The following is a 17,188-nucleotide window of genomic DNA, read 5'->3' as shown; positions in this document are numbered from 1 at the left end:
TGTTTAAAGAATGTGTGACTTTTTTTGTAAAATCAGTCAAGAATTGGAGTGGCTGTGAAACTGATTAGGTTTCAATGTTTATCTTTTGTTTATCTGAAACTGGGTCACAGTGTCAGCAGACTAAGTGGAGTATTTGAGAAATTCTTCTTTTCAGCAAGGCTTTACAGTCTTGTTTTATAAAACAACTTTAAAAACAGTGAGTACTGACCAAAGTGCTGAACATAATTCAGTTCAATTCAATTCAATTTTATTTATACACAACAACAGCCACCTCAAGGTGCTTTATATTGTAGGGTAGACCCTACAATAATGCATACAGAGAAAAATGCTAAACTTATATGACCACCTATGAGCAAGCAATTTGACGACAGCAGGAATGAAAAACTCCCTTATAACAGGAAGAAAACTCATGGTAGAACCAGGCTCAGGGAGGAGCGGTCATCTGCTGTGACTGGTTGGTGTGAGAGAAGGAAGACAGGATAAAAGAAATACTGTGGAAGAGAGCCAGAGATTAATAACATAAAAAGGATAAAATATAAGTACTATAAATAAAATACATAGTAAAAAAACAGTAAAATTATAGAATGTCAATATCAATATCAAAAGAGGAAAAATCCAAGTAATATTAACATTCTAGACTGGGTTTAAAAGCCAAACCGAAAAGGTGGGTCTTTAGACCAGATTTAAAAAACACAAGCAAAACTTTAATCATGATGGAGAGGTAATGGCAGCTCTGACCATGTTCAATCTAATAAATCAGGGAAGTTGAGCAGATGCAGGTTCAGCAGCACTTTTAGAATAACACCTATGAGAATGTAATACATTTAATTATTACATTTTTGTTGTTAAGCATTTTCACAGCGACTCTAAAGTGTCTTGCCGTCTGTCACTGCCATTTCTGTGTGTGTTTGTGCTGTTTCTGGCACTTGTTACTCAAATTGTAAAATCAATAATATTGGATAACCATTCACTGGGGAAAACGGTCTACATCTGAGCTATTCTGGCTGTCACAGCCCCGTTGCTTGGCACCAGAGAAAGCACCAGGTGATCCAGGAGAGAAGGACAATTGCTGCCTAAGCAAAAACCCCTAGTGGTCCCGTACGTGTCAGGAGTATCGGAACAGTTGAGACACATTTTCTTTAAACACTGTCTCTGTGGCTTTTAAACCCCAAAACATGCTGTGCTAAAAATTGGTCCACCCCAAGGATCGGGTCCCCCTGCTTAAACAGAGTAATATAGTGTACACAGTTAAGTGCCAGGAGGGTTGCCTTGATTTATACATCGGGGAAACCAAACTACCTCTGCCTGAGACAATGCAGAATTTTTCAGAAACTTCAATAATGTTTTTATGCTATATAAATCCCAGTGTCATTTCCTGTTTTTTTGTTTGTTTTTTTGTACACAGCAAAAATGAAACTAATGTGGATGTTTGACCTATTGATTTATTGATGCAAGTAGGTAAGAGATTTAGGAAAAAAGAGAGCACATAGATGATAACATCACCCAAAAGAAATTAATTCTTCGTGTGACATTAAGCACCTAAAGAATTCATTTCTTTGTGTGCTTCATTTTCCATTTCAGACACTTTCATGCACTTGTTCAAGCCCAAAGCAGACTCGATTTCTCTCACTGAACATTAAAAGAAGGTTAGAGTAACTGCAGATAAAGTCATGAAACTACAAGCAGATTGTATAAAATTAAAGATCTTTCAAATTTTACAAAAAATTACACATTTTATGCAAAGTTGTTTTTTGGGAATGTTGATTAAAATATTGTTTTTGTTATTGCAGTTTTTCTATGCCTGTTTTAAATTTTTCATTGCCTCATCATAACATTGGTTTAACCTTGGTGTAACACTCCCACTTTCTCATGTGGCTACTTGGGAAAATGAATTACCCATCCATGCATTATACTGTGAAAGCATCCGATGTAACAGGATTGATCTGTAATTGTTTCACTGAATATCAAGCACAGGAGAATTGTATTAAATCAGTTGCGCTCAACCTCCCTGATGTTTCGACATGGGCTGATAATTAGCATAGTGCCATGTGTCTCTGCACTCACCATTGTATGATGAGCCTCTGGCAGTTGGTTAATGTATAAACTAACAAATGTTTATAAAACACACAAAAGATTTTGCTTCCGATAGAACAAAAACCTCAAAATAGTAGCAGAAGCAGCACAAATGTTAATTAGAAAAATGTAGACACTGAGATTAGATGTGCTGATACAATAGGATCTGTTTTGTTTTCATTATTCAGTCAGAGCTTGATTCTGTTTTAGCATGCCAAGAGACCAACTGCATTCAGTGCATCCACTGTGGACCCCAAAGTGAACAGGAAGAAGGTTGAGGTTAAGTCATAATTCACTCTGTTTCTTGTGTTTTTTCTCTGTGTGACAGGGGTGTGATATTCAAGGGGACAACTATCGGTATGGCACCACTGGAGGGGATGTGCAGCCTGGAAAACTCTGGAGGCATCAATGTGGTATGTGGAAATACATTACTACCTTTTCTTTCCTTCTTCCTCCTCTTTTTCTCTGTCTTCACATCATGTAATTTTTTCCTGCTCGCTTCAATGTCTGTTTTTGGGCATGGAGAGTATCCACTGAAATATTCGGCACTATATTATGATAACTGACCATCTTATTTGTATTATCAGATGGTCAATGATCAAGGTTTAAAGCTCACTAATCAACATGCTTATATAAACAGGTAAATTACAAATCCAGAGTTTTTTTTCTCATTTTTAGCTTTTTCATTTTCTTATAATAATTCACAGCTGACGTCATTCTGCTTTCCAGCAACAGCTGAATTCAAAAGAAAAACTTGCTGTACTGCTCAGTTAGCGAGACAGCCGCTGCTCATAGCAAAGCCTTTAGTATTTGACTCAGAATAAATGTTGTTGTTGTACCCCACATATTATTGGGATCACCGCAGTCTGAAATAATGGAATAAGAATCCCAAAAAAGTTTATTCTGTTCACCTGGACGTAGCGTTTTAAGTGGGAGAAACATTTCGTCCAAGTGATGATAAATGAGCAGTTAGCTGAGACACTCAGTCTCAGCTGACTGCTGGTTTCCCCAAACTTTTAAACCATACATAATGACTGAAACTAGTACAACTGGCAAACAATGGGCTGTAAACAATGGGCTGTAGGGTCAGTTTCTTCATTAATATGCAAATTGTCATGACCTTACCTGGATGACTGAGCATCCACTTAGACACTGGAATAAGAACCTTTTTTTGTTTATCAAGCCATTGTTAATGGGACATGGACATGGCCACGAATTGAGGCATGTGTAAACCGTGTGTAAATCGTGTGTGTGTGTGTTATGCCTGTTGATGTCTAGATTATTTTCTGACATGAAATGTTGAGACAGGGGAAAGTACTGGAGATGGTTCTTTAGTATTAACGAACTGTAATGTAGAAGTTTAAAAAAAATCAAGAGCTCTGTGTGTTGTGAATCTTCTAGGCTTAGCACCCCTCTTGCCATGCTGGAAAAACACTCTCTCATTTTATTACTTTAATAAACATATAATTTAATGCATGTTAAAAGTAACAAATTCATTCTTTAAACATGTCAGTTTGAAAAGTTAACAGTCAAAAAAACAATATATCACTGAAAAAGGAACACAAATTTAGACAATCAGTCAAACAAATACAAATTTACAACCAGGACTTTTGAGATACAACATACAAATCCACAGTTCAACTTTTAACTTAGATGCACTAAAATCATTTTAATAGACATAACAATAACCATAATAACCTGGCCCAGCCATGAAGTCAACTTGCTTTGACACACCCATATTAAATTAGTTTGAACATGTTGTTGATAGACTGCATCACATAAGTGACAGCTGCTTTTATTATTCCTCTACAGGACCACTCAGAGCTGTCCATTGGTGCTGCAGCCACCATGGCCCACGAGATTGGCCACAACTTTGGGATGAGCCATGACCACGACAGCTGCTGTGTGGAGGCCACTGCCGATCAGGGAGGCTGTGTGATGGCTGCTGCCACCGGGTTAGCCACAACCTCTGCACAGGACTAAAGAAACATCCTAGTCACCCTCAGATGTTGTCACTAACACCTTGATTTCAACTCAAGTCAATTTTATTTATAGCACCACAACAGCAATTCCCCCAAGGTTCTTTATAAAGACCCTACAATAATGTAGTAAATAAAACAACAACACTCAAACAACCACTTATGACAAGCACGTGGCAACAGCGGAAGAAAAAAACCTTTTAAGAGGAAGAAACGTTTGATAGAACCATGCTTGGGGAGGGGCAGCCATAACACACTGACACATTACATTACTTGACACATGAAAAACAGTTCTAGCTGCTGAAATACTAGCATGGATGTTTAACAAACCATTCCCTCGATAATTTTTGATTAGATTTTTATATTTTGCCTTTGAATTTGTTTTTCTTGTGTTGTCCTGTAAATAAAGACTAAAAATCTGAATGAAGGAAAACAAGTCTTTGTGTGAAAGACTTTGTTCCTTGATAAACATGATAAACAATTTAGTTCAATAAAAATTACAGTATAACATATTGACATAATACAAAGCGATATCAGACAGAAACCAAAGAATCATCTACCATGTAAGCTTTTCACAGGTTTACAATAAGCAGCAGTACATTGAAACCTAAGGATTACTTTCCTCCAGCACGGTCTCAAACTCGCGGCCCGGGGGCCATTTGCAGCCCACGTCACCCCTACTTGCAGCCCGCATATTGATGTGGAGAAATATATATAAAAAAATATATTATTCAAAAAATAATTTAATATGAAGGCAATATGAGCAGTGTTACAGGCATAGCCCTTTATGACAGTGTATTGACAGTGTAGTCTGTGCTGCAGGGAGAATGTGCGGGACTGCCCCTCCCGTTGTGTGTGTGTGTGTGTGTGAGTGAGTGCGAGGCAGGGAGGAGAAGGCGAGTTGAAAAGTCCAAGTTGCTACCGGCAAGAAACAGAAGATGAAAGCATGTAAATATAATAATAACCACTGCAGACAGTGCAGAGTGCCTGACGAGCCCTGTTGTAAGTAAACTGTTAAGACTCGTCTATACACTGTGTTTGTGTTTTCCAATAACGTTCAGTCATAGTTTTTTTTGTCATATTTAAAATAAACAAAAACATTACATTTTTGGAAATATTTGTGGACGTTTTTTTTTTTTTTGGTTCTACTTGAACACTTAAGTGGCCCTCCAATGAGATGACAGTGCCAGCAGCGGCCCGCAGCTCCTCTGAGTTTGAGACCCCTGGTCTAAGAGAAAGCTGATCAGAATCTGTCAGCTTATACACGTGACTAGTTTACAAAGGAATTGTGTCAAAAGTCTAGGCAAGAGCTGTTGACTTGGGGCAATAGATGGGAAGGCTGAGGGGTTCAAGACAAGTGCAGAACAGCACTGGAGACAGTGCATCTCCTTGATATATCACATTGATAATTATGATGACCATGGATTTGGCCTTGAGAAAAGCATCCATGTTGAGAAGAGGGTGGTAGCTAAACAGTACTTGGAAGGTGTTTTGCCCACGCATGCTTTTTTTCTTACACCCATGTCCAAGATTACTGTGGTAGTCGTACATTTGATCTTAATGGTTTCTGTGGTGGGAGCAGGGATGGTAAAGAGCCATGTTAAAGCCTAACTGCAAAATATAATTCTTCACCTTCACCTTTCTTTTTTTTATCTTTGAAAAAACAAAATAGTTCAAGTTATACAAACCAGTAACACACTGCTCATTTAGAACCTGTGAGCTCTATGCAAGCATAGCATTGATATTTTTTTTATTTTCTGTTCAATGTAAATAATATGAAAATGTCCCTGTCCAGGCACCCATTCCCTCGAGTCTTCAGTTACTGCAGCAAACGCGATTTGGACCGCTATTTCCAGAAGGGAGGGGGCATGTGCTTATATAACATGCCCAACATGAAAGACCTGGTGGGGGGCAAGAAGTGTGGCAACGGCTTTGTGGAGGACGGAGAAGAGTGTGATTGTGGAGAACCAGATGTGAGGACAAATATTCAATTTGAACTTATATTCACTTTCTCTACCACATAAAAAGGGCATTAAAGCAATAAAGCAGGGGTATGAAACTCCAGGCCTCAACGGCTGGTGTCCTGTAGGTTTTAGATATCACCCTGGGTCAACACACCTGAGTTGAATGATTTGTTCATTACCAGGCCTCTGGAGAACTTCATGACATGTTGAGGAGGTCATTTAGCCATTTAAATCAGCTATGTTGGATCAAGGACACATCTAAAACCTGCAAGACACCGGCCTGACCCCTGCAATAAAGTAATACATTATGTTTAATTCTCGTAAGTTAAATAACTTTTTTGATGCTCATTTACTTTTTGTAACAGCTTTCAACCTTGGTTATGATTTACTTGTCCTATGATTAAATGATTTTGCAGACAATTGTCAGCTGATTTTCACACAAAACTTAGCTGAAGAGAAAATATCCAACTTTTGACAAAACTATCTCATCATCATGTCCATTCTGTAGTTTTTTTCAGCTTTTAAAAGCAGATGAAATGCTATGCTGTGTTGTTATAGATACTCAGATTTTTAATTGTCATACCACTGTGCAGAGTTCTCATCTTTGTCGAATGTAGGTTTAAATAGAAGAGAAGTATTCTTATTATGAAAATAATGAATTCACATCACTGCATTTCAGATGCATTTGTTTATTGTATTGTTTAAAAAAATGAAACCGCACTTTTTTGAGACTGTGACACCAGGACCGCTGTGGTGGCTGTAGCTCAGGAGGTAGAGCAGATCATCTACCAATCAGAAGGTTGGTGGGTTAGGTTAACCCTAACCTTAAAGTTGGCATGCCTTGGGCATGATGCTAACCCCAAGTCAATTTCCAATGCATCCATTGGAGCAAGGATGAATATTAGATAGAAAGCACTTCTGCATAGAAATAGTGCTTGTGTCCATTGTGATTGAGCATACAAGCCTTTGTTAGGGAGTATGGATGTACTGTGATCACTGTTTTCTACTGGTGCCAAAAGCGGTGGTCCACTGACAGTCTTTAAAGAAAATTAGGAGACTTCACACACACTTCTATACTTATTGACCACTTTGTTAGGTACACCTTGATAGTGTGCTAGTACTAATGCAGCTAGTTCATGTTATTTACACCGAATATTGATCCCGCCATCTGAATGTCAAAGTGGAAATCAAGATTCGAGTCTTGATTTCGGTGAGTGGATTAAAAGTGTGTTTTTAAGCCTGCCTGATGTGCAGTCAAACATTTCTCAACAATTTTGGAGCCGCAACTGCGAAGGTCTGTCCCCTCGAGTATTCGTTACGTCTTTAGAACAAGGAAAAGCATTTGGTCTGCTGACCTGAGAGAATGAGGCAGGACAAGGCAGCAGCTCAGACAGATACTCTGAACAGAGAAGTAGAGGACCAGAAACAGAAAGGCCCAATGATGCAGCGTAATGGTAAAAGTGCCAGACAAGGACCAGACAACAAACATAATTAAAACATACTTAGCCTACTTAAATTGTTATACTCTAAAGTACTGTGTGTTCAGTTTCAATGAGTGTGTGTGTGTGTGTGTGTGTATATCTGTTTGTATGTAGTTGCTTTTGCTTGTTGCTTAAATATAATCCTTTTTCAACTGAGCTTACTCTGTAAAAAGGTGATTAAACATAACCTACAAATCATTTATGAAGTCCATTTTATTTGAATCATTTAAGTTAAAGGAGAGGTTTGTTATTTTATTATTTAATTGTTTTTCGTTATGTACACTTCAGTGTTTAAACCTTGATATTGTGTGTTACTGTATGATTGTCAACAGGAATGTGAAAATGACTGCTGCAATCCCAATAACTGTACCTTGAAGGAGGAGGTCCAGTGTGCCCATGGAATGTGCTGCGAGGGGTGCAAAGTAAGAGACAACCCTTGCTGTCACTAACAGCAAGAAAGTGGGGGTGTTTTATAGTAAAAATTTATATGGTAAAAAGTTATAAATAATATTATTCGATATATTTGTTGTCTTGTGAGTATTATGGTTAACACACTCACCTTACAAGTGAAGGATTAGTGGTGCAAGATAATCTCTTGTACTCCAAGTGAAGGTCCCGAGGTTGGATAAATGGTAGGGCTGTGTCAGGGCATGTGGGTTAAAAATCAGGTCCAAATCAGATGTGCTGATCCATCCATTGTGACAACAATTTGTTTGTTCTCCTTTATACATTTGCGTTTTAAACCTAATGATTTTACTTAAAACCTCTTTTAATACTGTTTTTAGTTTTTCTTCTCCTTTAGACTAAAGAGTGTTTTATATAAACATTGGCTCAAATAACTATTTGTAATGTGTAAGTATGCTTTTTGAATTGCTGTATACTACCTACCCCTATGATGATGGGAGGTAGAGCATATAGTCATTTGCTTGGGAAAATTTGTTTGCTTTGGGAAAATTCTAGTTAAACACATCAGAAATCAAATTTGAAGTATTTGTAGGCAGATATTTACACTTTAGTCCTTATATGTATAAGGCTTCAGTGTGCATCATTTTGCTAAGTATCACTAAATTGAAGATGGCTCTCCATGTCTTGTGCTCCTTTCCTCCTTCCTCACCTGTTCCCTATGCGTGTCAGTTGAAGCAGGCGGGTACCATGTGCCGGCGCCCAGCAGGAGCATGTGACCTTCCAGAATACTGCACTGGGGCTTCTCCTTACTGCCCTGCCAATGTTTACCTGCTGGATGGCTCCTCCTGTCAATACGGAATGGCGTACTGCTACAATGGCATGTGCCTCACCCATGAACAGCAGTGCTTGCAGCTCTGGGGCTATGGTAATGAAAAGGCTTTTACATGCACTTCACCACCTCCCTCAATATGACATTAATTTACTGCACATGCCTATAAACCACTAAGTCTTTGTTGAAGGTCAGTATTTGAATAAAACTACAAATGAAATTTCTCTACTGTCAGCTTACCAAGGTTAGTTAGTTGACATTGTATTCCAACTCATGTTTCCTAAAAGTGATGTCTTCAATTTTTTGTAACTCTTCCGTCCAGTCATCCGAACATCTGTGTTCTCTTCTCAGGAAGTTTAGTACGTAGTAAATGGCCTGGTACTTTGAAAGGTCTAATTCTTACTTTCACAAAGCACTCAAAGCACCAAACGTTCACATATCCTTACATTTCTAATGTTACTCAACTTTTGATGTAGTGACTTTTGACTTCGGGATATGATGTGTTTCCAGGAGCTCAACCGGCCCATGATGTCTGCTTTGAAGATGTCAATGCAGCAGGAAATGCTTTTGGAAATTGTGGGAAAGATGAACATGGCAACTATGTGAAGTGTAAGAAAAGGTAAGTGAAGCTTCACATATCAGGTATCACCGCATGCGTTAAATATCATGAGCTATTTTTCCACACCAATAACAGATACAACTAATATTGGAAATGCTTTTGTTAAACATATCTTTACAGTACTATACTTTGACACACAGCTTTCAAATGTAGTGCAACAGTTTATTTTTAGTGTGTCAAAGAGTCTGATGGCAGCAGAAGGAACAACCTCCTGTAACGTTCCCTCAGACAGCCTTTCGTCCTGGCAGCTCAGCCACGTAGCTTCCTGGTCGGCAACTCGACGCCTTTGGACAGCTTTCCAGCTGTTTCTGCACACACACACACACACACACACACTTCCTCTCTGGTCCTCAGCATCACTACAAAAAGAGAGAGTGTTCGTTAGTGAAATCCCCTCCACCTGGCCCTCAGCTTCCCTGTCACTGCCCCTCAAGCCTGTTGCAGCACGCCTCCACTGCAGCAGAGCCAGAGACCACACCCCTGCCACACACCCCCACCACCCGACTGAGGCCGGGGCTAGATCGTGCTGAACCTACTCCCCCACCGGGAGGAAATCGGCCATGACCATTGGCCTCCCTGACCTATGGACCACCTTGAACTTAAAGGGGTGCAAAGCCAGATATGAGTGTAGAAACAGAGTTATGATAGATAAATATTAAGATAAATAGATGAGTATAGCGATATAGGTAAAAACATGTGCAAATATGTCATGGTGTACAAAAGTGACAGGGTGCATCTGATGGCAGCAGAAGGAACGACCTCCTGTAATGTTCCCTCAGACTGCGAGGTTGAAGGAACCTGTTGCCGAAACTGCTCTTCAGATTGTCCAGTGTGTTATCGAGAGGGTGGGAGTCATTGTCCATGATTGCCAGCAGTCTTCCCAGCATTCTATCACTGATCACCTCCTCCTCATGCCAACAGCAGACTGATAAAATATATAGAGCAGACTGCTGCATACATTGAAGGAGCTGAGCCTTTGTAGAAAGTAAAGCCGGCTCAGACCGTTTTTGTAGGCAGCTCCGTGTTGGCAGACCACTCGAGCTTGTGATCCAGATGAACTCCCAGATATTTGTAGGATGTGACTATTTCGACTTTAGTCCCACCAATGCAGACAGGGGAGGGTCGGGATCTGTTTCTGCCAGCCACCACCAGCTTCTTTGTTTTGGTCACATTCAGCTGCAGGTGGGTCACCCCACACCACCTCACGAAGCAATAAATCAGTCCTCTGTACTCCTCCTCCCTTCCCATCTCCACACTTCCAATAATGGCCATGTCATCAGAGGCTTTCTGGAGGAGGCAAGTTTCTGTGATGTACTTGAAGTTGGCCGTGTAGATGGTGAAGAGGAAAGGGGACAGAACAGTTGATTGGGGTGCTCCTATCTTGTTGTTAAGACTCTCTGGCACACAGCTCTGCAGTCTCACAAACTGTGCTCTGCCTGTGAGGTAGTCGGTGATCCACTGGACCAGTGGAGCCTCCACCTGCATGTCCTCCAACTTCTGTGGTGTTGGGTCTGTCGAGGGAGAAATACGCTCTCTTACAAGAAAGCCTATGACATAATGCCCCACACATGGATACTAGATTGCATTGAACTTTACAAGGTCAACAGGATCCTTGGACCCTTTAAAAAAGCTGCTGATCTCAAAACTGCACAGCATCTGCATTAAACACTGAATGTAGTTAAAGATCTTCACTTGTATGTTGAACTAAAACTTTAATCTGTAATTATTTCACACTGTGTTTTGCTAGTAGTTTGTTATTTACCATAAGTGTTCAAAGTCATTCTGTGTAACCAGAGAAGATGTATAACTTTCTCCAGGTCTGAATATAAAATTGTTATGTAAAAGTCCAGAGTCTCTGTGTTATCTGAGGATGATGTATAGTATTGCTAACATACAGGAAGCAAAGGTCACTATCACGCTATTTTTGAAGTGCTGGGTGTGTCCATTTTCCAGGATGGGCGTAAGGCAAAGTTGAGAAGAATATTTCTCTCTGAGGGAGCTGCTGGTGCAGATTGTGAGTCCTGCTTGACCCCAGTGGGTCACAAGACACTCTGCAGTTTGCATACCAGTCCCACTTGGGGGTGGACGATGCAGTGAACATCTGGCACAGGACAGCTGTGATGAAACAAAGGGAGGACCCAAAAGGTTGATTCTGTTCATCTGGATGTAGTGTTTTCAGTGGGAGAAACATTTTTGTCACTCATCCAAGTGACTTCTTCATTCTCAGCTAACAGCAGGTTTCCCCAATCTTAAAAACAGTACGTTTGCACAATGACTGAAACTTGCCCACTGAATGAACAATGGGCTGTAAGGTCAGATCCTTGATCATTAATATGCAAATTGTAATGACCATTGATCAATGGTCATGAGTACCATTCAGAGAGTTGGGGAATGGCTGCAATCACAGCATTGTATGATGGTGAAAGAAGGGAAAGGGAAGACGTTTCTCCAAACCTGATGGTGTCCTTTACTGGTTTTACTCTAGGATGAATGTATCTGTTGATAATAAAAGTAATGGAGGTAAACCTGTTTAAGTCTTTAGTTTTCTATCATCCTCAGTCAATGCTAAAATCTCAAAGGACAACAGTAGCTTGAGCTTCTTGGTCTTCACTGTGGGTCGTGGCTGCTGACATTTTCCACTCAAATTTCTTCCATGTTGTACTATTTGTCAATTAGTCCTGTTTAAATGTTTCCTACCAGTGTTCATCTGCTGTAATTCTAATTCCATTTCCATTCTAACATATACATTCATATTGTTCACCTTAGATTCTTGTTGTAGAGTTTAGTATATTTTCAGCGTTACTACTTTTGTCTAACCTCCTCTCCAAATGACCTTAGTAATATTTCTTTAGAAGGCTTTAAATTCTCCCATTTAGAGTCAGATCAGTAAAATCTTCCATCTAGTGATCTCCTTCCTAATCTCTGCTAGTTTGCTTCAAATAACTGAGAAGAGTAATAATAATACCCAAGCGTCTAAATAGTCCACTTGTAATTGACCTCTTTTTTTTTTTTTTTACCTATTTAACTACAGAAACAAGAAATAACTTCAAAACCTTTACCAGAGAGACATGACATGTTCTGTTTGCTCCAGTAGCACTTTATGCTCCTGCAACTTTCCAGATGCTCCATACTGCTGCTGACTATTGGTTTAGCTCTTCATAGCCAGTATTAATATACATTTATATTAATTAATTAATTCTTTTAGTCAAGTAGCATTGCTCATTTTCAGTGTATATAATGTCCAGCATTCAATATTATTACCCCTAGTCGGTGATATGCGGACTATCTATCTATCTATCTGATTTAGTACTCAGATAAAAAATTAGGTGATTTTTAACATCCAAGTAGATGCTGATATGACAGACTCTGCACTGCATTTAGTCTATTATTAGACTCAACTAGCTTCTCTTGAAATGTAAAATAGTCTACCCACCATTTTAATAACATAGACTATTTCAACAAGCATAGAAACTGAACATTTAATAGCATTCCTTTGTCTGATCGTTTCTTAATAAAACTTTAATCTACAGTAATGGGTTAGTGGGAAATGCATTTTATTACAGTAGATGTATTTCTAGAAGTGCTGCATTCCTCCACTGTTACCTTCTTCAATGCCATGTGCTAACAATAAGAGCAATAAGCCATCCTACATAGGTGATGTTTCCTTTCCATGCTTGGATAACATGTTCTGCCATTTGTTAGATCAGAAAGTAAACAATATTGCACATGGTGGAGCTTATTCTTTTGGTTTACTCGCCTATGAACACACTTTCCATACATAGATATCCACATCATCATAAATTTACAGTGATGAGCAAGTCAATCACAAGTACCACTATATCATTTTTTTCCAATCCGTCGAGCATTTATTCATAGGTTGTGTCTTAATCTTCATTCCAAATCGTCACCTTTAGCTGATGTCCTTTGGTGGAAGGCTCTGAGCCTTTCCTCCATGTTTTCATTTGTTGCTAAAACAAACTAGTTCTCACCACTACTTCCACTATATTTACTTCCAGTCTGGACAGGGCCTACTATATGTCCTACCATTTGACATTTCCCCCACCATTATATTTCAAGCAGTACATACTGGATTATTTCTTCTAGAGGAATTATCTAGTAAATCATAGCACATCACTTATAAGTCAGACTTTACCTAGTAAATGCGGGAAAATGGATAATTGATGTATGTTTGAACCCAACTGCGCTACTGTGGCTGTTCATCAACATTCAGAGGTTATTTGAAATGGTTTCTCAGAGGTTAAATGACTGGCCTTTGAAAAATTAAGTCTTATGTGCTTGTATCTTTGTTTAGCGATGCCAAGTGTGGGAAGATTCAGTGCCACAGTGCTGCCACAAAGCCAAAAGGCACCAATGCTGTGTCAATCGACACTACCATCAAGACTGGAGGCACAGAGGTGAAGTGTCGTGGCACATATGTCTACAGCACCCAGGATGGCCAGGGTGACCTGCCTGACCCGGGTCTTGTCATGACCGGCACCAAGTGCGGAGAGGGCAAGGTGGGTTCACACCAATCTGGAATTTGTGGTCAGGCAAATATTGATTGAAAACATGGAAAACTTACTGCATGTTGAAGTTGCCCTGTGGCAGGGGCCCTATCCAGATCAGTCAAATGTGGCATGTTTGGAGCAGACATCAACGGATCACTGGGACGTGGTCTGTGCTCACAGGTGCTGCTAATGAGGTGCCAAGCATGCAACCATACCAGAAGCTCAAAACAATAGCAGAATAAGTTGTTTAGTATAACCACAAAAGATTTGGCAAACCACATACTCACCTCTATTCCTCAGTACATAGATGAATTTTCCTTAAGAATATGGCAACATTTAAGAAGAAATAAACAGGCTTTCCAACGGTAGAAGATTCATTGCCAAGAAGCATTGTTAGAACAAGGAAATAAGTGTAAATGGCCATATAGTTATCAGTTTTAATATAACCTCTTGCCAAATATAAAGCTAAATGTTTAGAGCTGGTTAGTCTGGCCCCGAATGGTCTACACATTGACTAATATAGTTTTAATTTCATTTACATCTCTTTGATGTTGGCTTCTGAATTGAAATGAACTAAAATTTTTGTAATTTAGAGATTACACTTTATACCCAGACATAATATGGTGGTATTAGGTAATAATAAATTTTTTAAATGTTTTAAATGAAATTAACAGGCATTTAAATCATTATTGAAATATTTAATTAATTAATTCCATTTTTTATTAATAAATGAAAATTGTAATTAATGATTCAATAGCATATTTAATTCATTCATTTTGTCACTCCTTGCAACCCATAGACCTAAGTTAACAGACTCATTCAGATGTGGTCTGAATGTAACTGAAACTTCAAGGAAAGTTTGGTATCTCTGACTCTTTAAGTATAAGCTGTTTGGTTTTTATTTACTGTGTAAAGGAGCATGGTTTATAGTTGTCAGCTGTTCCCTTTGTCAGAATTTACTGATCTAATATAATGCACTGATCATTCGATCAATACATATAATTGATCTAATAATAGGGGTTACTGGGGGTTAAGGAGGCCTATTTGTGTATCTTGTTTATTCGGCACTTTGTCGAATGGAATATAAAGTTGTAAATAAATCCCCCACATATACCCTACAAAATAAGAGCTGAATTATGTGTAAGATACAAATTCATGAATATGTACCCATCTGCAAATTGTCTTTCTGTATATATTACTTTCTCTCTGTAGTATCCCCACAACAGTTAGCCAAGGAGCCCCTTTAAACTCTGTGTGTGCATGCTCTGTAATCGTTATGTAATCTTTGTCCTTCTGTTGCCAAAGGTGTGCAGAGACCGCAGATGCCAAAATGCCTCTTTTACTGAGTTAGAGACTTGCCTTGCACGCTGTCACAACAATGGGGTAAGCATACAGACACACACACCAGTATAAATGTATACATGCACAATAGTCATACAGAGTCATACAACAGACCCCCTCCCTTAGCTGCCAGGCAAAGCTCTAAATCTTATTGTTCTGTGTCCTTGGGCAAAGGTGCAATTTGCAGTGCTTTCACAAAGCTAGTCTGTTGGTAAAAAACAAAAAATAGATATGGTACTGGAATTCAATTGAAATGACTTTTTATTAAGTTAATGGCAGATAAAGTGGATACATAGTTTTTGTCAGTTTTAACTTTAGAGTGCAGTCTTTGCTTAGATTTTCATAATCTAAAATAATTATTCAGAAGATTTGATTTCAAAAGGTATTTTTCAATCAGATCTGAGCATGAAAAACAAAACTACAATATGGACAAAAGTACAGGGCATCCACATATTATGCCTACAGGAGGTGTTTGTTCATGGGAGCTTTTTTGTGCTCATGTTAATTCCAAAGGAGATTTGAACCCTGTGGCTATGTATTTTATGCACTATGAGCTTTATTCCTTGGCAACCACCTACATGGAATAGCTAAGAAAGAAAAAGGTTTCACAAACTGTGTTTTTTAAAATGATAGCATCCCATTGCAGTACCGTGGCCAAATTCCAAATTCAATGTAATTTCTAACATTTTGGACATCAGTGCCTGTCATGAGGAAACTTATTGCCTAAACCTCTGAGTCACATTTGGAACCTGCACACAGATTAAGGTAACACTTTGGCTTATTATGAGCTGCCACTGAGCAGTTTAACAATTTACTTAAACAGTAAGTAAGTAGGTTAGTTGTGTGCAAATAGGTTTACTATATGTCTTGACTGCTGCTGATTCAAGATTTTGGAGTGTATAACAAAGTAATAATTAAATAAAGAACTAAAAAGGTCCATAGTCTGTGCAGAGCCAATCAGGACACAGAAAACAATGCGCTGTTTTAAAAAAAAAATAAGCATGCACTTTGCACAAAAATAATCTGCGAAACAGCGAGGCTGCGAAAGGTGAACTGCGTTATAGCGCTACAGATGTGAAGTATGGAGTGCATCAGGGTTCTGTGCTAGGACCAATTCTGTTTAGATTGTACATGCTTCATAAAAACCTGAATCTGACCTCTAATTTCCTGCTGCTGAATTCAAGTAAAACTGAGGTTTTTGTATTTGGCTTGAGAAATCTTAGAAATATGGTGTCAAAACAGATTCTTACTCTGGATGGCATTACCTTGGCCTCCAGTAACACCGTGAGAAGTCTTGGAGTCAATTTTGATTGTCCTTCTGTGTGCATATGAAACATGTAGGACTGTATTCTTCCATGTATGCAATATCTAAAATCTAAAAACATCCTGTCTCAGAGTGATGCTGAAAAACTAGTTCCTGCACTTCATTATTATCATCCACTCCTTTTCAGCTCCCTGAAAAGCCTTCAGTTTGATTAAAAAATGTGGCAGCGAGAGTAATGACAGGGACTAGAAAGAGAGACTATATTTCACCCATACTGGCTCCCTGTTAAATTCAGCAAGATTAAAAATTCTTCTCCTCACGTACAAGGTCTTGAATAATCAAGCCCCATCTTATCCTTGAGACCTCATAGTACTATATCACCCCAATACAATACTTCTTTCTAAGACTACTTGTTTACTTGGATATTTAAAAGTAGAATAGAATGGGATGCAGCACCTTCAGTCTTTACAGGTTCTATAGTCAATTGGAAGGCAACGGAGCACCAGAGAGGAGGTCTATGGCACAGTCATGGGGCCTGTGCAGAGGAAGAAATAATGTTTTATCTTTATTAAAAACCTCATTTACAGTGGATTGCAAACGTATTCGGCCCCCTTGAACTTTCCACATTTTGTCACATTACAGCCACAAACATGAATCAATTTTATTGGAATTCCACGTGAAAGACCAATACAAAGTGGTGTACACGTGAGAAGTGGAACGAAAAT

At 38.9% G+C, this 17,188-nt stretch overlaps 1 protein-coding gene across 3 annotated transcripts in view; it reads left to right on the top strand.

Moving 5' to 3' along the window:
* adam19a (ADAM metallopeptidase domain 19a) overlaps positions 1-17,188 on the top strand; it is a 102,806-nt gene that overhangs the window by 67,531 nt on the left and 18,087 nt on the right. For all 3 annotated transcript variants that reach the window (XM_005464023.4, XM_005464022.4, XM_025899330.1), the window contains 8 exons: positions 2,402-2,486; positions 3,886-4,028; positions 5,848-6,025; positions 7,830-7,919; positions 8,632-8,827; positions 9,242-9,350; positions 13,663-13,867; positions 15,164-15,241. In XM_005464023.4, coding sequence (XP_005464080.1) covers positions 2,402-2,486; positions 3,886-4,028; positions 5,848-6,025; positions 7,830-7,919; positions 8,632-8,827; positions 9,242-9,350; positions 13,663-13,867; positions 15,164-15,241 — 1,084 coding nt within the window. The remainder of the gene's footprint in view (positions 1-2,401; positions 2,487-3,885; positions 4,029-5,847; positions 6,026-7,829; positions 7,920-8,631; positions 8,828-9,241; positions 9,351-13,662; positions 13,868-15,163; positions 15,242-17,188) is intronic.

The sequence above is a fragment of the Oreochromis niloticus genome, linkage group LG3 (assembly GCF_001858045.2).
Source record: "Oreochromis niloticus isolate F11D_XX linkage group LG3, O_niloticus_UMD_NMBU, whole genome shotgun sequence".
NCBI lineage: Eukaryota > Metazoa > Chordata > Actinopteri > Cichliformes > Cichlidae > Oreochromis > Oreochromis niloticus.
Note: the sequence above shows the minus strand (reverse complement) of the source record. Positions and strands in the feature narration are given on the sequence as shown.